The sequence below is a fragment of the Rhinatrema bivittatum genome, chromosome 15, assembly GCF_901001135.1.
Source record: "Rhinatrema bivittatum chromosome 15, aRhiBiv1.1, whole genome shotgun sequence".
NCBI lineage: Eukaryota > Metazoa > Chordata > Amphibia > Gymnophiona > Rhinatrematidae > Rhinatrema > Rhinatrema bivittatum.
The window spans coordinates 50,204,058-50,230,144 of NC_042629.1; the positions used below are offsets into that span (position 1 = coordinate 50,204,058).

Consider the following 26,087-nt stretch of genomic DNA (forward strand, 5'->3'; position numbering starts at 1 on the left):
TGCTCTGCATCACTGTGTTGCAGTTGCATGAGCCCCAGTGTGTTTGTGGTAACTCTTTTGTATATTGAAAGATAGTCAGCTGAGCTCATGTTTACTTATAAGACATTTATACGCTTCCCAGTTTTTTTATAGTTATGGCCTTTTGCTGGCTTTAAAGCTTTTGCCCCCTACTGCCTGTAATGGGACAGTCCGATTGCCTTTCTACTGCACATTATACCAGGGAAGAAAGAGTTAAAAGATCCATTTTTCTCTTCAGTCGTCTTCTCTGTGCATGGCGGGTGTACACGCTGGAGTGGTGTCCAATGTTCTCGGCGGTGAAATCAATGTCGTGATCAGCAAAGGCATCCCTTACTATGAAAGCTCTCTAGCCAACAACGTCACGTCCAAAGTGTAAGTAGACTTACTTTTCTCACAGAACAGATCTCTCGGGATTGGGCTGCTTTTCCAAACAAAGAGGACCAGTGATCTGATTCTATTCAATGATTTTCCCCTTAGCACCGGGGTTTCGGTAGCCAGCACCTTTTTTTTTTTTTTATGTTAATGAATGTAAACCCTGAGCCTTATCAGCTGCACGGAGTTATAAGGGGTTGCCACACCTCTTAGTCCAGGAGTTAAGGTCCAAAAGGCAGTCTACATTCGGTTCGCAAGAGGCACAAAAAGCCATAGACGTGCAAGATTACTAACATACGGGCCGATACAGTACAGTGCGCTCCAACGGAGCGCACTGTTAACCCACCATTGGACGCGCATTTTCCCTTACCCCTTATTCAGTAAGGGGCCGAAAACGCGCATCCAACCCGCCGAACCTAATAGCGCCCTCAACATGCAAATGCATGTTGAGGGCGCTATTAGGTATTCCCGCGCGATTCAGTAAGTAAAATGTGCAGCCAAGCCGCACATTTTACTTTCAGAAATTAGCGCCTACCCAAAGGTAGGTGCTAATTTCTTCGGGCACCGGGAAAGTGCACAGAAAAGCAGTAAAAACTGCTTTTCTGTGCACCCTCCGACTTAATATCATGGTGATATTAAGTCGGAGGTCCCAAAGGGTTAAAAAAGTAAAAAAAAAAAATTTAAGTCGGGTCGAAAACTGGACGCTCAATTTTGCCAGCGTCCGGTTTCCGAGCCCGTGGCTGTCAGCGGGCCCGAGAACCGACGCCGGCAAAATTGAGCGTCGGCTATCAAACCCGCTGACACCTGCCGCTCCGGGCCAAAAGGAGGCGCTAGGGACGCGGTAGTGTCCTTAGCGCCTCCTTTTGCCTGTTTCTACCGCCGGGCCTCATTTAAATACTGAATCACGCGCATAGGCGAGTGGCCTGTGCCCCGTTCTCCCGCGGACTTTACTGAATTGGCCCAATAGTAAATGATGGCAGATAAAGATCAATCTGCCCAGCAAGGTGTTTAGGATTGTAAGTGCCATTCTGTGCAAGTTAACCCCTTGCAGCCTTGTAGTTATTTCCTAATGCTGGAGCGGCAGAATCTAAGGCTTCTGGGGGGAATCTGAGCTGTTTTGTCCATTAGATCTCAATCTGTGATTATAATCTTAGATGGGGAAATAATCAGAATCACTGCTGTCCATCAGGGAGGGTCCCGTCTGGTTCCTTTGACATGAATGCATCACACTGGTCAGGATCAGTTGTAATTACCTTTCCTTTTCTTCTCTGGTAAGTCCAAAGAAGGAAGACCCTGGTGTTACCGGGAGGCAGGCTTTATGGTTACTGGGGTTTTTTTTGCTGACTTGGCGGGAGGGAACATCTTGATTTTATGCTCATGCAGTCCTTTTTATGCTGTGCCAGGACGAAATAAAGCTTATTTGTCTGACCAGAGGACTTTGAAATGTATGTGCTGCATACCTCTGCCAGGGTATGCAGCAGGGTAAGCTATAATTAGAAGGGTCATTACAGGGGTAGAAGGAATGCAGATTGTATAGCAGAAAAACAAACTACTGGAGTCTGGAGTAACTGAAGTCAGTTGCTGGCTAAAAATGCAACCTTTTTATTTTTCAGGGGACCGTTATCGGCAAGTCTGTTTACGTTCAAGACCATTGGTAAGATCTCTTCTCTGGGCTTTGTTGACGTTAAAAGCTTAGGTCTGCCCGGTACAAATACCAGCAGCAGAGACAGAAACCTTAGCAGAGGAAAGATTAATCTGTGCCTTGCAGCGCTCGCTTAGCCGTTTGGTGTCTGAATTATGGAATTGCGTTCCTTTTGAGTTGTGTGTAGAGTCCCACTACCTCGCTTTTAAAATGTAAGTTAAGTCTTGGCTGTTCTGCCGAGCTTTTATCTAAAGGGTTTGGACAATTGCTGGTTAAACCTAGCATGACGACAAATCTCATTATGGCTATGATTGGGGGTTTAAGTAGCATTCCTACTATAGATGAGGCCTATTCTATTTTCTTTCTGCTTATATGCTTAGTTTAGGTTGTAACTTTTCACACATCCATTTAGCAATCTGCTGTGTGCTCACTAGATGGACGTGTGTAATAAACAAACATCAGATAACCTTGGAGATAATACAGTAACAAACTGAATGGTTTCCGGGATAATATGTCTCGGCACCTTGAAGAGTCCAGACAAACCAGAAATCTAGGATACGTTTTACGTTAGGGAAAATTACTGTTGCTGCATGAATAGCGTAATGTGCAGTATTCGCTGTGCTGGGTAAAGTGGTTCGTGCAGTTAGTGTAGCTGGGCCTAAAAAAAGGATTGGATAAGTTCTTGGAGGAGAAGTCCATTACCTGCTATTAAGTTCACTTAGAGAATAGCCACTGCCATTAGCAATGGTTACATGGAATAGACTTAGTTTTTGGGTACTTGCCAGGTTCTTATGGCCTGGATTGGCCACTGTTGGAAACAGGATGCTGGGCTTGATGGACCCTTGGTCTGACCCAGTATGGCATGTTCTTATGTACTTAATTGATAGGATCACAATAGCTTTCCCCAGCAAACTGACCAGGCAAGTTTGTAAAGTGACTGGGAGAATTGGGAGCTGTCGCCGCCGAGTGACTGTACCTCATCTCTCAGCTTTAAACCCTCCAGCATGCGGCAGCTTCTGTACTTTTCAGTGGGCTGTATGCGGCCCTTCTCTGTGCATAAAAGAATTTTTAATGTATGGATGTAAAAATCAGCCCACAGTGTCTGGGGGATACGTGTTTGGAGAGTTTAGGAGCAGGGATGTATTTCTTAGGTGCCATGTGGAGTGACGGCAGCTGATGCCATTACGGCTGAAGGAGACTCTGAGAACTTACGGCACTTTACCCCAGTGTTAACTTATCCTGTCCTTTTAGCATTTAGGTGCACCTTCCCGGTTTTTGTAGCGCCTAGAGGTGTTACTAAAACAAAACGGGGGTGCGCAGGAAGCTCTCCTCGTCACGATGTTCAGATCCGAGCCCGTTTCTGAAAGGAAGCGGGTCGTGGCTCGTTGTGCGCGTTTAATGGAATAGCTTGGGTGTCTTGCTGGTAGGGCCAGGGAGTGTTAATGTGTCTGCCTCCCTGCTGGCAAAAAGAGGCTAGTGAAAAAATAAATAAATAAATAAAACATGAGGAGAGGGAGCTCTGTGCCAGCCTGCCGAAAATCGAGATCCGCTGAGAAGCAAACCGGCCAAGCCTCCTTGAGACTATTGAGTGTTAGAGACTAAGAAGGTCCTTTCCTTCAGGATTTATCAAGTAATGTTTGGGCTAGGGGTTCTTAGATCAGTGCAAGTAGGCCGGTCCTGGTTTTCAGCTGGTCCATGATAAATATGCATTTGAGTGACCTGCACATAGTGGGTTTAAGGACCAGTTTGATATGTGCAAATGTATCTAACTTAAAGTTTATAGTCTGCATTTTTTTTTTTTTAGTCAAAGCCAGTTCAGAGCAGGTTACGTGGAAATAACACATCTTAAGCATATTTGTTGCGAGTGGTCTGGGATGTTCCCGAGGACTGGATTGGGGGGGGGGGGGGGAGGGGGCGTTGTATTTTGCTTCTGAGATTTCAGCTTGCAGTCTGCTTTTGTCCAGGCTGCTACGGGACCCTGGGAATGGAGTCGGGAGTGATCTCGGATTCTCAGATCACGACGTCCTCCTTCCTGGAATGGAAGGATACCACAGGCAACAACGTCTGGAGCTCCCAGCACGCCAGGCTGAAAAAGGCCGGTCCTGCCTGGGCTGCCTCTCTCACCGATGAGCATCAGTGGCTGCAGATAGACCTCAATAAAGCAAAAAAAATCACAGGTAACATTTTGTGACGGGATGGAGCAGGTGGCTTGGCTCGTTAATTCCTCTCTTCTTTGAGGGTTGGGCGGGAGGTGGGTTGGAGAAGGGAGCAGGTAAAGTTTTTAAAGTGAAGCCAGCGCCACTCCTCCCCGGCAAGCAGGAGGAGGATGAGACAATTCTGTCTGGTGTCTGGCAGGGGGCTGCATCCTACCTGTCGTGTTTGTGCCCCTCCCCCAAGCTCGAGAACCAGTGTCCTATGCATGCCTCGGGCCTTCAGTCACAAACATATCACTTAATGTTTCAATCCAGGATGTTGCACCAAGAGCACGTGGCGAGTTTGATACAATTACCAGTTCCCACCTACCCCTTTCATACCTGTGGCTCTGTCTCACCTCTTCCCCCTTGTTACGGTGCTTCCGTCCGCAGTTTGTACAAAAAGCGCTCTCGTAAATCCCAAACGATGATGCCTGAAATTTCTGTGTTTCACTTTAACAGTGGTTTTTACCATTGATATTTCTTTCTCCCTTTCACAGGCATCGTAACGGCCGGCTCCACCATAGCCCAGTACTATTTCTACGTGTCGGAGTATCGGGTTTTCCACAGCGCCGACGGTCAGAAGTGGACGGCGTACAGGGAGCCTGGTGTCGACCAGGGCAAGGTGCGGTCTCGCTGTGTGCTGAGCGATCGGGTGAATAGCAGCTCGTCGCGTCCTTCTGAGGAGGGAACGTAGCACGACCTGTTTTTATGTCCGAACCGAGCCATATTCGGAAGCCGTGTACCTGGGCAAAGTGTCCGTCTGGAACACGCCTGCCCTTTCCGTGGGTAGGGGCACCCGTAGGGTGGATGGCCCTGTGTACCTTTTTAGCTGCAGGGAAAGGAGGTGGGCTTGGAAGCGGGGTTAGGCTGGGAGAGGCAGTAACTTGCACGGTTTTGCATTTTGAAAACCATATATGTTATTTTGGAGGGAACAGGTGCCCGCAGTAAATGCAGGTGTAGGTCTGCCCTGGGTACTTTTCCTCTAGGCCAGGGTTTCCCAGCCTTTCCAGGGAGCACAGACCCCCTTTTCAGCTTCAGAAAGTATCACGCACCCCACATACACTTTATTTTTTTTGTTCATGCCAAAACAAAAGAAGTAATGAGATGCACTCCGGAAATCATTCATAATGAATAAAGCTTTGATCTAAACTGGGATACGTAGGAGGACAATGTGCAAAGTGGTTTGAAAACTGCCCTCCTAATTGAAGGTTGAGGGCCATTCCACCTTCCAGCCCAGCTGCAGTGGGGAAAAGGAAGAGAGTTCAAAGAAGACCAAGTTGCCAGCCTGGTAACCCGCAGAGTGGAAGAAATCTCTGCATGCACGTTCCTCTCCCAACCCAGCCCTGCAGATAAAAGTCTGCTGCTGCTGCGCACTGTGCAGGGAATCTTATCCTTGGTGGCGGGGAATAGCAGTTTTCCAAAGGGCCTTTTCGCTTGGGTAAACAGGTGGGTTAACCCACATAAAAAGTTTGGAAACTGACTTCCTTGAGGCCTGCTTTTCTTTTATGCTTTGCTGTTTTCTTTTATGGCTCTCTTACAAACACGTACAGAAAATGAGTCACAAAATAATTTAGATTGTTCGAAAGTGAAACAATAGCCTGCATTTCAAAGGGAAGAAGGCTTCATGTCTGTCTGTCAGTCCCCCTAAATAATCCACACCTGGCTGATCTCTCGTCCTCTCTCCTCCTTCCTCCCTAGAGGGCATCTTTCCCTTCTTCCTTCCTGGCCCATGGCAGTCCTCTATCTCTATCTAGCCTAATTCCAGGGGTCCGCTCCTTCTCTCCCCTGAAAGGCTGCCATCCACTCTTACGTCACTTAACCAAGTCATTCTTCATTCTTGTCTCATTCCTCACTCCCTCTGTCTTTCCCCTCCTACTGTTAACCCCAGCCCCATTTCATCCTTTCTTCCTTTGAGCCATTCTACTCACTATTTTGGTGCAGCTCTCCTCTCTCCCTGTCACGCCAGCGACACAGCACACGGCAGCAGTGGGAAATGTTTCTCCTCAATGCGGTAACCCAGCTTTCCTCAGTGTTCAGCAAAGCCTGCAGAGGTTCTGACAGCCGCAATCAGCCCCTTCTCTTCTCCACCTCCACTAAACCTGCAGCAGTGTGGCTTGAGGCTTCTAATAGGTGCAAGTGGCCTTTATCTGTGTCCCCCCCCCCCCCTCCTCCTGGTCAGCAGCAATGTGGAGTGAAATTTTCAGGGCCTTGATAGGGCCCCACTCTCCCTCTCCTGGCCTGTGACAGCAGCTCAGCTAATCACAGATAAGCAGAAGCCTTCTCATTTTCTCCCCAGCTAAACTTCCTTGCATCCCTTCTGGAAGACATCCTGGGATGGTTTCGCAGACTCCAAGTTGGGAACCACTGCTTTAGGTGATTCTCAAAGAGAAATTATGTGGGCACCTTCTCTTTGAAAACTGGTAAAAGTTCCAATGGACGCTGAAACTACTTGGACTGTTTTTAAAATTGCCTCACTCAACATATTCTGTACTGTTCCCAGGGCCTGCCAGACTGACATAAACAGGGAACTTGGTTCATCTCCCAATCTCTCTTCTGCTTTTCTTAGGGTGCATTGAAAAGGTTTTCCTTTGAAACTATTATTACTGCACTGTGAAATTACACTGATCAGACTTGTAAAACTGTCATGGCAAAATATGCTGAAATGCTAGAATGTAGGCCAGAAGTCAAAAAGTATGTCAAGTCCAGACTTGAATTTTGTTCCTGCCTTTTGGGTTCAGTTTACAAAAAATCGCATGAATCCTAGCCTCATTAACATATATGCGATAAACTTCTAATACTACCCTAATAAGAGTATGTTAGGTTAATGTCACCCAATTAGCAAAATGTTATGCAAGCAAACTAGCTCATTTGTGTGTAAATTCTAGGTGATAATCTATCTAGTCTATTGTTTAAGCAATGCTCTCCGAGACTTGCACTCTTCTGGAATATGCCATACTTTATCTAAATAAAGATCTTTCTTTAAGCTGTCTGTATGTAAGCCTTCTTTGAGACCATAGTCATGTGTTTTGGGATTTTATTTTATTTTTATTATTTTCTTCTTTTCCAGATATTTCAGGGAAACACAAATTACTACCAGGAGGTGCGTAATAACTTCATTCCTCCCATCCTGGCCCGCTTTGTTAAAATTAACCCTCTCCGGTGGCATCAGAAGATCGCTATGAAGGTGGAGCTGCTGGGCTGCCAGACTGGCACGGGTAAGGAAGGAAGGCCAGGCCCTGGGTGGGTGACATGCCAGTGAGTCTGTGGCCCAGGTGGGCTTAGCATACTAGAAAAGCTGGACTTTGATCAATGCAGGTTTTTATTTCCTCTCTGTGGTTAAATGAAAGCTTTGCTTTGGAATTGTTTGTGAGGGAATTGAAGGGTCAGGATTTAGAGCTGGCTTTGTTCCAGAAATGCGTATAATAAATTATGAGCAAGAAGTCATTGACTTAAAAAGTCAACAACCCCCCCCCCGCTGTCTATTCATCATGCGGTAATTTTTACTTTGCTAATGTCTTAGTTCTGATGCAAGGTATTCCTCTTCTGATACCCTTTTGTCATTTGTTTCTGCCCTCAGCCTGAGCCCAGTCGAATTACACCCAATCCCTTATCCACTCATCTGCTTTTCCCTCCACCGCCTCTTTTTCTGTCTTTAATGTGCACCCCTGTCCCCTTCCGCACAAGCAGTTCCCGCTTTCAGAATCGTTCTTTCTCTTTGTTGTTTTTCCTCTTCAGGTCGTCTCTGACATCCTCGGTAAGTCCGGGTCCTTCTCTGACCACTCTTCTTCTCGGGGACCCACTGCTCTTCCTCCTTGCACCTGCATGTTCTGTACCTCTCTCTCGTCGGTCATAGTCCAAAAGGAGCCCATAGAGCTGGGCAGGTTTTCAGGATAGCAAAGCAAACAAAAATGCAGGGGTCAAATTGCAGAATGCATGAAGGTAAATCTCAAACGTTGAGCATTCAAAGCGCAATAGAGATTTCTTATAAAGCAACACCAATGGCAGTCAAATCAATAAAGATTTAGTAAGGGGACCTTCATAACATCCGCTCTGGTGGAAATACTTTCACCTTTCTGACGGGTCTTGTGTAATCATCGGTTTTAAATGTTTTTGTTGTACAAATAACGGAGCAGCACTTCCCTTTAATATGCATTGCTTAAGTCCAACTTCATTGGAAAGCCCGTATCCCTGTTAGTAGAAACCCAACATGACGTTATGCTTCGAGGCACGGCAGCTCTGCGTCAGGGGTTCACCAATGCCATGATGTCGTATTTTCACTGCGCCCATCGTTCCTTGCTCGGTCCGAGCAAATCACGGAAACGCAGACCAAGGGCTTCCAGTTCCACAGAGCCTCACAGAAATGTGAGAGAGAATTTCCACCAGAGCAGGTGTTATGAGGGTCCCTTACTAATCTTTATTTTTTTTTTTGACTGCCACTGGTGTTGCTTTATAAGAAATCTCTATTGCGCTTTGAATGTTCAAAGTTTGAGGTTTTCAGGATATCCACAATGAAAATGCATGAGATAAATTTGCATATCATGGAGACTCAGTACATGCAAATCTATCTCGTGCATATTTGTTGCGGATATTATGAAAACCCAACTGGCTGTGGGGTCCCCAGGACAGGTTTGAGAAGCCCTGCTGTAAATGCAGTGCCTTCCTCTCTTTCCATCCCAACACCTTATCTAAGCACTGGCTCCTTCCTCCATTCTTTCTAAAGCACTGGAAAGAGCATTGCATAGGTGAACTCCTGATTCCCTTCTGGCCTCCAGTGCCATGGACCTGCTCCATTCTACAGAAACTGTGCTGCTTCACCTCCCCTATCTACTGCCACCTGCCAATCTGCTATTCTCAGTCTCCTTGGTCTTGGCTGCAGGCTTCAGCACTTTTGGTCATACCATTTATTTTTATCCGCAGTAACTGCTTTTACTATCTCTGGCACTATCCTAGTCTGCTTTTTTTTATTACTTGGCTATTTTTACTTAAAACCTCTCCTGTTCTCCTCCATCTTCTAGCTCAGTTGGTGTTCCTCAAGGCTTCGTTCCTGTCTGTACTCAATGTGCCCTTAGTCCGGCCTTGCATCTGCTGCCTGTGCTGATAACCAGCAGATCTTCCTCTGCTCTCACCTTCCTTAGGTAAAACCCCATCAGGCCTGGGGTGTTCTTCTTCCCAGCTTTACTCGGCAATCCCCCCTGCCTTCCTCCTGGATTCCTGCCTTCCCCCCCCCTCTGTTGCTGATTTGCTTAAAGCCTGAGGGTCGTGATTGACTCATTTCTCTTGCTGTGGTTTCAAGCCCTGTTCTTTCCTTCTCTCTGGCTTGCTTGATAAGTCTTCTTCACACATGACCCCAGCTCTTGCGGGACTGAGCAACCTCCCTTCTCTTACCACCTTCCCCCTCCCTTGTTTCATCAAATGCAGGATAATGTTGCATCTCTTAATCTTTACTTTGGATTCATTCCCTCTCGCCTTTTCCTCTGTTGTTCCCCATCCCATCTCAGGTTGCTAATTACTCATCTCTAGGTCCTAACTTCTCTCCAGATGTGTGGGACACTCTCTTTCTTTTTTCAGGCTTAAAACCTGTTTCTTCCTGGCCTGTCCTGGGGTTTTTTTTTGTCTCTGATCTACACTCTGACTTAGTATTGTGCCCATATTTTGAGACTGTGTTACTGTAAGGCCAGGTTGGTAAGTCGTATGAAAACTGAAATATATTTTTTTTTCATATGGTGCAAATGTAAATTAAAAATGAACAAAAAGTAAATCTTCTGAAACACACCTGGGTATATCAGAAGGTTGAAGTGTATTTCTGGTTCTTGATTATTTTGGGCGCTTTTCTAGTTTCCAGCAGGTAATTCTGCTGTTAGCCTAGGGACCTGTACAGTACCTAAACTTCCTGTACCTTTATCTCCCTCCCTGCCTCTTCCATCCCCCCCCACAAAGGTTGGGCTACAAAGCTCAGTGTGACACCGCCGCCGCCACCACCGGTAAAACCTCAGACCAGACGTCCTGACTCCCCCTTTCAGACTGAGGAAACTACCTTCCCTCCCGAGATCAGAAATACCACGGTGACACCAGATGTAATCAAAGGTACTCACATTTTCACAGTATAGAATGTCTGCAAAAAAAAAAAAAAAAATTAACAGGATTTTGAAATGAACTGGTGGGGTCTCAGCTCAGTGGCCATGACACAAAAATGCCCCATCAGGGCTTGGCACCCATTGGTCCTGCTGTTGGCAATCTCGGCGGAGAGAGCCTGGAGACTGGACGTCTGGCTCAGCTTTTGGGAGGTGATCCCTCCCGGGCAGGCTTGAAGTGTGCTGCTTGCAGTTGCCTGTGCCAAGGAAACACGAAGCGCTGTCAGTCCAGCCCCTTTCGCAAGCAGTAAAATTCCCAAGAACAATTTGTAAAAACAGCAGCAGACGTTTTTCTTTGCTCCGTTACCTTAAATGCTGGATACGGACTTGGTGTTTCTGCTGTCAGATTTTACGTGGGTGTAAAAGGCATCTTTGACGTTAAGTCCCCCATTGGGAAGAAAATGGAAAATTTCAGGCCCCCCCACCCCCCCAACCATGTGGGAACCACCACCGATCCCCCTGGAAACAAGGGTGCCACGAAGGCTTCTAAGAAAAGTAAATTTGGTTGCGCCGGGAGCAGGAGACCTACCAATGGAGCTTCATTTGCCTGCCAGGCTGTGACAGTTTATCTGGGTTTAGCACAAAAGCAGCGTTTTAATGCTCCTGCGTCTGGCTTCCTGTATGCTGCCTGCAGTCTCTCTCTCCTCGGTGTGCTGGGAGGAGCCTGGCCCCTGAAGGAGCGCGAGCGTCCCTTGGAGCGTGGCACAGCATCGTGCTCTCGGCTTGGTGTGTAAACCCGCAGTGCTTTCTTTTATTGGCTTTCAGGTGTGGCACTGGCAGCCGTCCTGGTTCCTGTGTTGGTCATGATCCTCACTAGCCTTATACTGATCTTGGTATGTGCCTGGCACTGGAGAAACAGGTAAGCCAGCAAGTCTAGAGCCTTGAGTGTATTTCTATGTATGCGTTAAAATAAATCTGTATCTGTCCATCCAAAATCTGAAGCCCTACTAGCTTGGACTCATCCCATAAGAAGCTAATTAAGGCCCAGCCTGGCTGTTACATTGCACTAGAGGTCTCCCATCCAAGTACCGGTACAGAGCCAGTGCTTCCAGCATGGTGTTAGGGATGCTGCCCTGAAAAGGGGTCGTCATCATCATAGGATATTGGGCAAGAATGGGCATTTATGGCGGGTTAATGTATGGCAGCTTTCCTCCTTGGTTGAGGGGATGGCACCAGCTAATGTACAGATCTGGCACCAGGAGCCAGCCATGCTGTGGGGGCATATATGGAAGATACCCCCTGATTCTTCTTAATTAAAAATACATCATCTGATCTCTTCATAAAACTGCTCTTCTGTACTTCAGAAAGAAGAAAGTGAAGGAACCTATGAAATACCTTACTGGGACCGTGCAGGTAAAAACATCTGGAAACCCCGACAGCCAGGCCATGCGTTTCAGCGATGGATTAAAACAGCCGCTCCAAACATTCCCGTCGCCCTGCGTCGCCCTGTCTCGTCGTCTGGCTAGGTCTGCCTTCCTGACACCACTCTTCCCTCTTGTGTTGGTGGCTGTGCTTTAAGCAGAGCAGCTTGCCAGCGCTTACACTGCTTTGCCATGCAAAGTCTGTCCTGCATCTTATGCTGTCATTGGGGTAAAGCCCCTCTGTCGTAAACTTGCGTTTAGCGTACCTCATCTGACATCCTCTCTGTCTGATTGTTGCTGAAGGTTGGTGGAAAGGAATGAAGCAGTTTCTTCCGACCAAGTCTGTGGATCACGAGGAGACTCCAGTGCGCTATAGCAGCTGTGAAGTGAGCCACCTGAGGCCCAGAGACGTGGCGGCCATGCTGCAGACAGATTCTGCAGGTACATACTGCTGGCGTGCCCTGGCTGGCTCAGATGTGTGCGGTGATGTGGTTGCCCTGGCTGGCCCTGATGTGTGGTGATGTGGCTGCTCTGGCTGGCTCAGATGTGTGCGGTGATGTGGTTGCCCTGGCTGGCCCAGATGTGTGGTAATGTGGCTGCTCTGGCAGGAACAGATGTGTGTGGTGATGTGGTCACCCTGGCTGGCCCAGATGTGTGGTGATGTGGCTGCTCTGGCTGGCTCAGATGTGTGCGGTGGTGTGGTTGCCCTGGCTGGCCCAGATGTGTGGTAATGTGGCTGCTCTGGCAGGAACAGATGTGTATGGTGATGTGGTCACCCTGGCTGGCCCAGATGTGTGGTGATGTGACTGCTCTGGCTGGCTCAGATGTGTGCGGTGGTGTGGTTGCCCTGGCTGGCTCAGATGTGTGTGGTGATGTGGTTGCCCTGGCTGGCCCAGATGTGTGGTGATGTGGCTGCTCTGGCGGGAACATGTGTGCGGTGATGTGGTCGCCCTGGCCACAACAGATGTGTGCAGTAACTTTTTTTTTTTGTGCTAAGATGATGAAGCCCAGGAGACTGCAGAGTCACAGGGCTCACTCCGCCCCTCCCCTCTCCCTGCTTTTCTCCTTTTAAAGTTTGCAGCAGATAATGTGGTGTGAGCCTACCATTGATTAAGCAAGCTTTGAAGAATGCCAGCGATGGGGCCTCCGTGTCCCAGAGCAGCAGTGCAGGATTAGGATTCTTTTGGTTTTTTTTGGCTTCCAGGCACCTCGGTGAACATAAATTTTAATGGCCCTCGCTCGGTGCAAGTCCTAAAGCTGTGACAGGACAGAATAAGGAGGGCTTTTAAATTCACGATTTAATCGTGGAAAATGGGACAGACTTTGTTTGTGGCAGAATCATGGTTGACGGTTGATTGTGCAGCTGTTTTGCCTCTGTTGTGACTGGGGGGGAGGTACAGAATTTTTATCAGGAGGGTCGGGGAGTAGCATTTATATCTAAAGAAAGTGGGGAGATGGAACAAGTAGTACAGCGCGCTATTAAGGATTGTGAATATTCGATATTGAAGTGGGGGGGGGGGGGGTGGAGGGAGCAAGTTTTGGGTTTCTTGTTGTACTCTCCACCAGCATTTGGTGTGGGCAGGGTAGACGAACTTACAGAGTTTATGGGGGAGGTAGCGGTTAGATTCTCTAACTTGATTGTGGTAGGAGATTATAATTTACATGTAGGTGATCCCAGTGATGTTTTGGTAAAAAGGTTAATGACTTCTGTACAAACTTTTGATATCGTTCAAATAGCCGATGGACCAACTCAATAAGGGCCGCATTTTAGACCTTGTTTTTGGGTCTCTGGGAATTTTAGAGGTGGAAAGGTTAAGGCTGGAGGGAATGGGAGAGGTAGGGTGGCGAGATCACAAATTGATTCATTTTTCATCCTGTTTTTTAGAGGGTAACTATGTAGATATCTGTAATAGGGTGCGGAAATCAAGAGGTAAAATGAATTCTGATAAATTTTATCAGGAGTGGAAATGAATTGCAGACAGGCCCTGGGACAGATGATTTGGTTGGGTTAGTAGACTGGTGGAATACTAGTATTCGAGAATTAGTATTGGAGTGTTCTGGAGATAAAGTAGCTCCTGACAAGGTTAGGAATAGGATTAGGCCTTGGTTCTCCCCAGTGTTGGTGATCAGAGAAGGTAAGTTAGGAGAATGGAGAAGAAATGGGTAAAAACACATAGTCTGATGGATAAGCTTCTGTGGCAGAAAGAAGCTAATAGATATTATGGGAAGGTGGTTTGTGTAAAAAACAAACAAACAAAAAAAAAACAATTTTTGGAAGACAGGATTTTAGTTGCTGAGAATAAACCAAAGGAAATGTTTTCATTGGTTCGTTCTGCCTTGGGTGGTGATTGTAGGCCAGGGGTGGTTATTCCAGAGGAACTTTGTGGGGACAGTTTTATGGAATTGTGGAAGAAAAAGGTCCATATTGATTGTGGGAAAAGATCTGGATTACTGGAGGGAGAAGTTGGGGAAAAAAACGAGTGTTTGTATTTGAGAGATGAAACTTGGGGCGTGGAGAAGTTTGCTTCAGTGGGGATGAAGGAGACGCGGGAGATGTTCTCTCTGTGTCCCTTAGACCCTTGCTCTTCCTTTTTGATAAAGACCTTGCCAGATAATATGTCACTGGTGTTTACAATAAATTAATTTGTCATTTCATAGTGGTTGGTTACCAATTCAGTTAAAACAATCAGTGTGTTGAAGACTACTTTAGATAAGAATTGTCTTGCTAATTATCGTCTAGCCCTTTATTGGCTAAAGTTATTGTACATGCGTTCCCAGTTGTCCTCGTATTTGGAGGAAAAAAATGGGATAGATGTGTATCAATCGCTTTTTAGACGGGGTTATAGCACAGAGATGGTTCTTTGAGCAGTTCAGAAAGAGGTAATGCATTGTAGGGAGAAATAAGAATCAGTGAGTTTGATTTTTTTTATTTTTTATTTTTTTAGATCTGTCCATTGCATTTCATCTGGGGGAAATCACTCACTGCTTTTGGAGAGTTGTGAGGATCAGGGGCTAAAGGGGCAGGATTTAAGGTGGTTGAATTCCTTTTTGAAAGAGAGAACTGCAGTGGTGCAAAGGGGAACATTCCCCAGCAGTATGGCTTTGCGTGTGGGGTTTCCCTTTATCCCCATTATTATTTAATCTTTTTATGCAGGAGCTGGGGTTTAAGGGATTTCTCCAGGAGGAGGATGTGCAATTGATTTTCCGAGCGGGATGTAATCTCGAGGAGGCCTTGAGGAGGATTAAGGAGAACTTGGGTTTGCTTTCTTGGTGGTTTTATAAACACCGCTTAGTGTTGCACATTGGGAAAACTGAGTGGTTGTATAATGGAAAAGAGGATGTGGTACAAAGATCATTGATATTGAGATTAGGAGGGGGTGGAGTTGGGAACTAACCCTAAGATAAAAAACTTGGGGGGGATTTGTGATGGTCATTGGGATTTTGAGTCTCATATTTCAATGGTGGTTCAACAAATATTTTTTAAGCTTAGGTTGTTGAGAAGACTTTGTGCGTTCCTCTCCTTGGTTGCGTTTCGGGTGGTTGTACAGGCTTTTGGTTTGCCTCAGATTGATTATTGCAATGGGTTGTTGGTGGGTTTGATGGCTAAAAGTTACAGGTTATGCAAAATATGGCAGCTGGGTTGATTTATGGTTGTGCCATTCTCTTATTAAAGCAGCTGTGTTGGCTCCCAGTCCAGCAAAGAGCACAATTTAAAATCATGTGCTTGATATATAAAGTATCTAGAGGACAGGGGGCAAAGTATTTACAGCAGTTTGTAGAGTGATATACACCAAGGAGATGCCTTCATTCAGCATCAGAAATGTTATTTAGAATTCCAACAGTAAAGGAGATGTCAAGAAGCGCAGTTAGGAAGCCTCTCTTTTCCGTTGCAGGACCCGAACTGTGGAACTCAGCACCAAAAGTTATGGATGGAGTTAAATTATTTGTTCTTCTGGAAAAAAGTGAAAATATGGCTCTTTCCAAGATAGTTCAGAATATAGTGTGTTTTAAAGTGTATTTGTTTTTTTAATGCTGTTATAGTGTGTTATTTTGATTACCGTATTTTTCAGACTATAAGGTGCACATAAAAATCTACGATTTTCTCAGAAATCGGAAGTGCGCCTTATAATCCGGTGCGCCTTATATATGAATTCTTCTGCTGCCACTCCTTTTATATTGTCTTTTTTTCTGTTTCTTTTCTCTCCATCTTCTTCCCTCAAACACACAGGTTCTCATTCTCACATGCATTTCTCTCTCTCACACACATACAGGCTCTCACTGTCACATGCTGTCTCATACAATCATTCATACACACAGGCTCTCACTGTCACATGCTTTCTCTCTCTCACACACACACACTGGCTCTCACTGTCCCATGCTGTGTCTCATACAATCATTCATACACACAGGCTCTCACTGTCACATGCTTTCTCTCTCTCACACACACACACTGGCTCTCACTGTCCCATGCTGTGTCTCATACAATCATTCATACACACAGGCTCTCACTGTCACATGCTTTCTCTCTCTCTCACACACACACACTGGCTCTCACTGTCCCATGCTGTGTCTCATACAATCATTCATACACACAGGCTCTCACTGTCACATGCTTTCTCTCTCTCTCACACACACACACTGGCTCTCACTGTCCCATGCTGTGTCTCATACAATCATTCATACACACAGGCTCTCACTGTCACATGCTTTCTCTCTCTCTCACACACACACACTGGCTCTCACTGTCCCATGCTGTGTCTCATACAATCATTCATACACACAGGCTCTCACTGTCACATGCTTTCTCTCTCTCTCACACACACACACTGGCTCTCACTGTCCCATGCTGTGTCTCATACAATCATTCATACACACAGGCTCTCACTGTCACATGCTTTCTCTCTCTCACACACACACACTGGCTCTCACTGTCCCATGCTGTGTCTCATTCAATCATTCATACACACAGGCTCTCACTGTCACATGCTTTCTCTCTCTCACACACACACACTGGCTCTCACTGTCCCATGCTGTGTCTCATACAATCATTCATACACACAGGCTCTCACTGTCACATGCTTTCTCTCTCTCACACACACACACTGGCTCTCACTGTCCCATGCTGTGTCTCATACAATCATTCATACACACAGGCTCTCACTGTCACATGCTTTCTCTCTCTCACACACACACACTGGCTCTCACTGTCCCATGCTGTGTCTCATACAATCATTCATACACACAGGCTCTCACTGTCACATGCTTTCTCTCTCTCACACACACACACTGGCTCTCACTGTCCCATGCTGTGTCTCATACAATCATTCATACACACAGGCTCTCACTGTCACATGCTTTCTCTCTCTCACACACACACACTGGCTCTCACTGTCCCATGCTGTGTCTCATACAATCATTCATACACACAGGCTCTCACTGTCACATGCTTTCTCTCTCTCACACACACACACTGGCTCTCACTGTCCCATGCTGTGTCTCATACAATCATTCATACACTCAGTCTCTCACTCCCACATGCTGTCTTGCTCAAGCACAGGCTCTCACTCACCTCTGGGCCTCCTCTTTGCGGGTCGCCGCAGGATGGGCTCTGCGGTGGCCCTGCTACCGGGCCTCTTCTTCTTCTTGGGCCGCTGCGACTTGAGATTCGCGGCAGTCCGTAAATGCAAGTGCTGCTCCACTTCTGCACGCGCTGATGCTTCCCCTCCTTCCTGCCCACGCGGCTCCGGCAACGTTTACTTCCGGGGATGCACAGGCAGGAAGGAGGAGGAGCATCAGCGCGTTTAAACGTGATCTTTTTCTTGGCCTTGCCGATCTGCCTGTCGCTGCGCCCGGGGGCATTGGGGGGATAATAATAAAAGTACCGTAGTTTTAAAGGGCGGTCTGAGCTTTGTTTCATTTAATGCGCTGCGCCTTATATATGAACCTGGATGCCTTAGCAGGCGCTCATTGATAATGCGCCTTATAATCCGGTGCGCCGTATAGTCTGAAAAATACGGTATATGATTTTTTTGTTTTTATGTTATATTTTTGAACGTAGATCTGCTTGCATCCTGTCTTTAATGTATGTTGTTGCTTGAATTGTTGTATACCGTACTGACCAGGTTTTTCCTGAGTGAGCGGTCAATAAGAATGAATAAATAAATAATGAGGAGATTGATAAGAGCAGCCTGGCTAAAGTAGACAGGGTCCTACTAGCTCAGCAAGAGGAGTGCTCCCATAGCTCAAGCCCCAGGGTCGAATCTCAAGACATCCAGGTGTAAACTGCCAATGTGAAGTCACCATTTTGGAACTGTTCTCAGTTTCTTTTCTTTCATTCTCTCTTCTGCTGCAATAGAGTATGCTCAGCCGCTGGTGGGCGTAGTGGGTACACTCCATCAGCGATCAACCTTTAAACCAGAAGAGGGTAAAGAATCTGGGTATGCCGACCTGGATCCCTACAACTCGCCAGAGCAAGCGGTTTATCACGCCTATGCAGAGCCACTGCCCGCGAGCGGGCCGGAATATGCCACCCCCATCATCGTGGACATGTCCAACCACCCGGCTGGAGCCTTGGCTGTTTCTGCTGCACCTCCGTTCAAGGCCGCTGCAGGTCAGGCTCCTGCACTGGTAGGGACCTACAATAAACTCTTAGCCAGGACTGCCAGCTCTTCGTCCACCCAGGCATTGTATGATACTCCCAAGGGGGCGCCAGGGCCAGGCAACAGGGATGAGATGGGGTACCATGTGCCACAGCCTACAGGACACAAAGATGTGCCATCATAGGATGCACGTACAGAAGCAGAAGGTGATTTTTACCTAAAAGCGAATGTCATTTTTAAAGCACATTTGAAAACTTGTTTATACTGTTAGCATGTTTTATAGAGTCACTTGGTTCCTGTTGCTGAAGTAGTTGAAAAAGAAATGTGATAGAGGTCCAAGACACTTAATTTTCATGATTGCTGTTATATCACGTGATGACTGATTTGTGTGCGGTGTGAGGGTACGGATGTTTGGTTTATTACTACTGTGGAATACTGTATTAATGACCTCTGAGGAAAAGGAGAGGTCTGTTGCCAGTTACTTAGAAAGAAATGTTGCCCTGAGAGACCTAAGCCAGCATGGTTCAGTCAGGTGGAAGGGCTGTTGTGTTAGATTTTTGCTAATGGTACATCCAGCATGATTTTCTCATCTGAAGCCTGCTTCTTCAGAGTCGTCCAACTATTTTTAAAGGATGGCAAAGAATAAAGCAAAGATGGTAATGTTGGTGTGCATGTCTGAGCTTCAGTTTGCTGCTGTAGCAGGTCCCTTGCAGAAACTGTGAGCCATTCTACTAGGGGGTCCATAAAGCCTGTCGTAGGGTGAAGTTCTTTGGTCAAAGTCCATGAGCTTCAAGCTGAAATGGTGCTTGCCAGCAAAGTTGTTGTCTCTGCCTCCCCAATCTCCCCATTTTAGTTGTTTTTATTATTTTTCACTGTACATGGCAATAGAATTTTTAACCATTTTAGGGAGTCTGTCTGTCTATTACAGTGAGAATCCCAGTAGGAGGTTTTAGCGGGTGAGTATAATTCTACATTGGGCACCACTTTCTATCCATTCTCTGTGCTGAAATGCTACGAGATGTAGAATTCCATGCATTGATAATGTAAATCTCCTCTGAGCTCCACTGGCTTGTGCTCTGCATGTAGAGGGCCTCTCCTTTCCCAAGGCAATGTGTTAGTGCCATGATGACTTAACCCCATGTGCCTAGTAGAGCCCACGAGCAGGACTGGCATGTAGTGGCCAGCTGGCCTAAGATCCTCACTCCTGGAGCGTTTAAAAATATTTCTTCCCTGAGCCTCAATAGTATGTGGACTTAGGCTGATTTGACACGGGCGATGTCCATTCCTCTGGGGTTCACAGATTCAGAGGAGGTCCTAATGGATTTTCTATTTATTTCAGTTTGTTTTTTCCAGTCTGACTAGTGAAGTAAGAGGTTTACTGATTTTCAGCTAAGGTGCTGCCTGTAAAGCATGAAAGGTCCCCTTCATTGTTGCTAAGGTCTACACTTTTTCTCTCTGCAAGGGGGGCCTTCTCTGGAGGATCCCCTTGATGGTCTGGTTTCTGTCAGGTAAAAGTCAGGAACGTGTGCCATGAATCAGTTGCATCTGATGACACAGCTACACGTCCTTGGCTTTCCAGCTCAGCTGGAACCCAACCCCACCCAGGCCTTATGGTATCATGGGTTCTCATGTAGTCCTCTTCCCACTTATCTGGAGGATTTCAGGGGGTGGGGAAAGAAAGCCAAAAACCTCCCTGTGATCTTATGAGCCAGGCTTCGAGGCCCTTGTTCAGAATGCTGTTGTTACTGTATACAAATATTTGTGGGGGGGAGCAAGGGACCTGCCCAAGGTCACAGCAGATTATTTTTACACTGCATCTGTAAGAAAGAAAAAGGATCTATCTCACTGGGGGACAAGGGCTCGGAATCTGGTGCATGAAAATAACCACTGTTAATCCTTTTCAGACAGGTTTTGTTTCCTCCACGTGAAATATATTATTAAACAGCTCATTTGAGAGCCAGACTGCCTACTTCTGAATCTGCTGTTTTATACGAGTCTGAGTCTGAAAAGAGCTTTAATAAAGAACTACATGGAAGTTGTGGGGATTATATGGGTGGTCAAATAGTGTTTTTTGATACTTTATGGGAAAGATGATATGGATATGCTCAGACTATTTCCAGCTCTCCCAGAATGTATTTACCTCACATGTACTGTAATCACTCTGTATTTGTATATGATGCTAGACCTTAGAGAGTGAAAATTAATGTTCTTTAAGTGTTTTCAATAAATTGTACAGAGCACTGCCTTTCTTTAAATTGACAGCTTTTTCTTTAATATACCCTGTATTACCTATTTATAATTTTCTTTGAAAGTATAAATGAGGTCACCACTATGTAAATGAATTTTATTGACATGAAAAGAAATAACACAAGGACGTTTGCATTAATAAAACTTTGTAATATTTTCTCCCTTTCTTAAAAAGAGATTTTTCTCATCTTAAAATTCTTTGCACTCTTCTAGCTACAGTTTCTCTCTGTGCTGCTTAGGGAGGAAGAAGCTGCCCCAGTCTCTGGTGAGGATAAACTTTGGTGGTACTGAACAGCTCCCAAAAAGAAAAGTGATTACAGGGAAAACGATTAGTAACGCTGGTATACAAAGTTTTAGATGTCAACTACTTCAGCGATAAAATATGCCATTTATGATCGATGTTGCTGTGCTGAATTCAAATATGACAATTAAACCAGCTGAGGGGCAACTGTTTGCTGATATGCAGCCGCGGAGCAGCTAGTTAAGTTAGCCGGATACTCCTTCCCGGCCACCTTAAAGCTAGCTGGATAAGTATATCCAGCTAACTTTAGGACAGCCCTGGGCATGACCAGAGTTGGCTTTCTCTGATATGCAGCTGACTCCGCTCCTCCCAGAAATGCCTCCTGCCCGCCCATGGCCACATTCTAGCTGCGTATGGTAAGAAAAATCGCAGTTTTGTCATTTAGCCGGCTAACTTTTCAATTATCTATCTACATGGCTTTTGAATATAGACCTGTAAGTTCTTATGTTTTACATGTATGTCTAATGTGTAGATGATAGAGTTTTAATCATAAATTGTAAATGTAGGTCTTTAGATGTGTTTATGGTTGCATAATATTTCACCTGTCCTGTTTTTAAAAATTAAATCAGCAAAAGTATTCTAGATGATAGGCTCCATTTGCCCTGGTAGTGTTTTCCCATTGCTGCAGTGTTCTGGTGAGATCCCTTGCCCTGCTCATCGCTCATTTCTCCGCTGTTTGGTGGAAAAAAAATCTAGATGAGAGTGCAAAAAATTGTGGGGTAGATTTTACAAAAGTACACGGATTTTATAAGATACGCGCGTAGCCGTGCGTATCTTATAAAAGCCGGGGTCGGCGCGCGCAAGGGGGTGCACATTTGTGCACGCCGAGCCCTGCACGCGCTGCCCGTTCCCTCCGAGGCCGCTCCGAAATCGGAGCGACCTCGGAGGGAACTTTCCATTCACCCCCCCCCCCAAGCCCTATCTAAACCCCCTCCCTACCTTTATCTTAAAAGTTACAGTAGTAACTTACGCGCGCCGGCACGGCAGGCCCCTGAGCCGGAAACACGCCCCAAAAACGTCACCCCCGACATACCCCACCCCACCCCCACCCCCCCCCGGCAAGCCCCAGGACTTACGCGCGTCCCGGGGCTTGCGCGTGCCGCCGAGCCTATGCAAAATAGGCTCGGCGCACGCAAGGGGGTTTTAAAAGGGTTACATGCATACCTTATGCGCATAACCCTTTTAAAATCCGGCCCTGTATCTTTAGTGACTGTGGCAGCCAAGGCTTTTGTACGCCAGGAGAAGGTTTTCCACCAACTCCTTGTAGTTGTCTGCTTTGTTGCTTCCACGAACATTTGTTACCACTAACTAAAAGGCTTTTCATGCCGTTTTTTGCTTGCTACACAACGCACAGTTAACTGTATCACCTGGAAGAAATTTGCGAATTTGAAGGCCAACAACGACATCTTCTTTTATCTTCACTTAGCCTTCAAATCTTCGGTGGTAAATTTCCAACGTTGTTTTAGTTTTGTCCATGGCCTTGACAAAGTTCTTCATCAGACCCACCTTGATTCAACAAGTGCTGGATGCTGAACAGTTTTTTCCCCAGGCTCCAAGGACTTTCGGAGTGACCAGTCTCTCTTGATGTAGTGGGAATATCTTGCATGACTTATCCCATTTGTAGAGGAAACAGCAATACTTTGTGTATCCAGTCTGAAAACCAAGTGAGAGGCAACAACCTTCACCACAAAGCTGCCACTGCTGTTGGTTATAGTTTATGCACCTCAAAAGTTTTTATGTTGACATAAGTTTCCTTCATATGCACCCCATGATCAACTGAAATTGATGGCAAAACACTGCCATTATACAGCACAATAGCTTTAAGAGTCATCGTTGCTGAATCAATGAACAGTCTCCTCTCATCTGGCCCATAAACGATGTTGAACGTTGTCATCAGACCACCAGTGATGTTGGATGTTACCAGATCCCCTTCCATGAAGAAGAATAGGACAAGATCCTTTTGACGGCCACGGAACATGGAAGACCTAACATCTGCCAGGATATTCCACTGCTGTAGGCTGGAGCCCAACAGCTCTGCCTTACTCGTGGGTAACTCCAAGTCCCTGACAAGGTCATTCAGTTCACTTTGTGTTAGAGGAGGAAGATGGAAGAAAATCTGGGTCATGTGACATTGGATGGTTCAGGATTGCAAGTTTCATCCTCTTCTTCAGCTGCCCCAAAGGAGAATGATTGATTCTGGCACTACACGTACTGTCAGTCTTTCTCCATGGGGTACTGGGCTTAGATCAGATGGAAGGTTTGGATACTGTACAGTCCACTTTTTTTTTTTATTTGACAAACCTTTCTCCACAAGAGGTGCCATGCAGAAGTAACAATTGTTGATAATGAATTGTTGCTCTCCAAATCATTGACACTGCAAAAGGAATAATTTCCTTTTCAACCACTAGTGAAGATTTGTTGCACAAGGGTTGTAGCATAGAGGTGGCACCCAGCTCTTTTCCTGATCTCCAATATTGCAGCCAAAAGATGGGTGCTAGGCTTTCTTAACCATAGTAGTTATACAGTGCTGTTGTGATGCAAAAGGTACTTCACACAAATATAGCAGAAGTTACCTGCACAAGCGCGAGGTATCTGTGATCCTGTTCAGACAAAAATCAAACACTGAAAAATGACACTGTATTTTTTCTAGAGCTGATGTCGGGAAACTTGTTCAGCAGAGTGCTGTAAACTGAATTATGTATGAGTTGTAGAAATAATATAATGTATGATGCAATACATGCTTCAGCTTCCATCATGCATTGTTGTCCCCAAAAAGTAAGTACTGTCCAAACCCAGGCATCGATTCAACGATGTACATTAGTTGATTTTGGTTTAATATGAGAGATCATTTCCCTTCTTAACTCACTTATTCTCTATAACTCCCAAGTCAAAGGTCATATATTTTGAAAACTAAAGCCAATCTACAATTTTAAGCATCATTTTATTCTCAGTGACCCAGATTTAGTAACCTTTGACTACATTTCAGAAGCATTTTAACTGTAGACCAGAATCATAATACTTAGCGGGGGAAATTAGTTTTCAGAATTTAACACACGAGTATTGATCCTGCTGTGGGCAGAATAGATAGGCCATTTGGTCTTTTTCTGCTGTCACCTTTCTCTAAAAATGTGAACAAATTGCTTTTGTACTGTACTTTGGTCTTCTAAGTAAGTCTGCTAGAGACAAAATGGTTTTCCCTCAATTTATATTCTTTGGTCAAAAATCTAAAATATTCATGAGGCAACAGCTGCAGGGCAGCAAATTTCATTCAATGCAGATTCCAAGGAATATCTACAGAATAAAATGGTCTAGGATTACACTTAGCAGCCATAAGATGTCGCCAGTGCGCCACAGATTAAATGTTCACTCAGTCCTACACCTGAATGATGTGCTAAGGAACGTGCAGGCATTATACCAGTCAATTAAGCCGTAATAGGCAACAGGGATCAGAGGATTCAAAGGATAAAAGATACCTGCTAACAGTGGAGGGCAGAGGAAGCCTAGGGGAGAAAGGAAAGTGGCTCTCTCTGCCTCCCATTGATATGCATGGGCGAAAGGGAACTTTTTAAGGAGAGGAAAAACATGGGGAGGGGGGAGACTGGAACATCCATTGCAGGTGGGGAGAAACTGGTAAAGAGTCTCATCCCCTCCCACCCTGTCCCCTTCTTTCAACAGGAGGGGAGGGGAGGGGATGGACCAGACTCAACCACAGCTTTTGATCCAAGTCCTCTAAAATCAGCTGAGGGCAGCGTGGAGGAGGAAGGAGGCATCCTAGAGCACTTGCAGGCCGATACAGAACATTTTCAGGGCGTACCAGATTGATCCATGTAGGAGACGTAGACCCACATCAACTTCCTAGAATTATGGGCAAAGACCCTGAGTATGGAGATCCGCCACATGGGCTCCCCAAGCTGTGTGAGAGGTGTCTGTAGTGAGGACCATCTGGGGCTGTAGGCTCCAGAAAGGCATCCCCTGTTCCAGATTGGAAGAGTCTGCCTACCATATGAGGGATTGCCAAAGGGTAGTGGTGATCAGGACATGATCCTGGGTGGCTTGACACCACTGGGCGCATAAAGTCCACTGAGCCTTGTGCAGATGGAGCCGAGCAAACAGCGTAACATGCACTGTCACTGCCATATGACCCAGAAGATGTAGGAACTGATGTGCTGAGACATGGGGGCAACTGGCGACTACCCGAGCAAGGGCAGCTACAGTCTCTACCCTGTCTCGAGGCAGAAAGACCTTCTTCACGGTATCTAACCTGGCCCTGATGAAGTCCAGTTGTAATGACAGCTGGAGATGGGATTTCGTATAGTTGATAAGAAATCCCAGATATTCCAAGGTGTGTATGGTGACCTGCAGGGAACGCATGCATGGAGTCGCTTTTGATAAGCCAGTAGTCAAGGTAGGGGAAGACATGACCCCCTCACCTCAGAAGATAGGCCCCCCCCCCCCACTACCGCCAGGCATATGGTGAAAATCCGGGGTTCCAACACTAGGCTGAAGGGCAGTACGCGATACTGGTAGTGTTCCCCCCTCTACCAGGAATCATAGGTACCTATGATCCACTGGAGAAATTGTGATATGGGCGTATGCGTCTTTGAGATTGAGGGAGTAGAGCCAGTTCTCCACCTTGAGGAGGGGAATCAAAATGCCCAACAAGACCATTTTAAACTGGTTTTTGGTCAGAGAGAAGTTTAACACCCTCAGATTCAGAATGGGGTGGAAGCCACCGGTTTTCTTGGGAATCAGGAAATACCTGGAGTAGAACCCGTCCCCCTGCTGGCTTGGCAGGACTGGTTTGACTGCTTGAGCCATTAAGAGGGTGGAGAGCTCTACAAAAAGCACCTGTAGGTTTCCTACCTCTTTCCACCATGGACACGGAGGAGAGTGGGGTGGAATGTGTTGGAAATGCAATTTGATTTCCTGCCATACAATGGACAAGACCCAGAGGTCCGATGTAATTGATGTCCATCAGTCTGCAAATAACTGCAGACGGCCCCCCACTGGGGGATCGACACCACGTGGCAGGGGAGACTGGCTCATGTTGCCTGGCCGCCAGTCAAAAATCCCACAACGTGGTTTTGTGGCAGAGCTGGAGTCGGACGGAGCATACGAGGTTGTTGTGTCCCCAGTCTTGCTCTAGAGGCCAGTGGGTAGTACTTGCATGGCCGGTAAAAAGGCTGCCTCGGATACTGTCTAGGAGGCTTTTTGCTGGAAG

The 26,087-nt window shown here is 46.2% G+C and overlaps 1 protein-coding gene across 1 annotated transcript in view; it reads left to right on the forward strand.

Moving 5' to 3' along the window:
- DCBLD2 (discoidin, CUB and LCCL domain containing 2) overlaps positions 1–20,724 on the forward strand; it is a 40,161-nt gene extending 19,437 nt beyond the window's left edge. Inside the window, 10 exon segments of the mRNA XM_029578410.1 lie at positions 257–390; positions 2,004–2,044; positions 3,997–4,209; positions 4,725–4,849; positions 7,295–7,442; positions 10,165–10,311; positions 11,124–11,225; positions 11,670–11,711; positions 12,023–12,160; positions 18,075–20,724. Of these exon segments, the coding sequence (XP_029434270.1) occupies positions 257–390; positions 2,004–2,044; positions 3,997–4,209; positions 4,725–4,849; positions 7,295–7,442; positions 10,165–10,311; positions 11,124–11,225; positions 11,670–11,711; positions 12,023–12,160; positions 18,075–18,502 (1,518 nt within the window). The 3' untranslated portion in view covers positions 18,503–20,724.
- Positions 20,725–26,087: the final 5,363 nt, after the last annotated feature.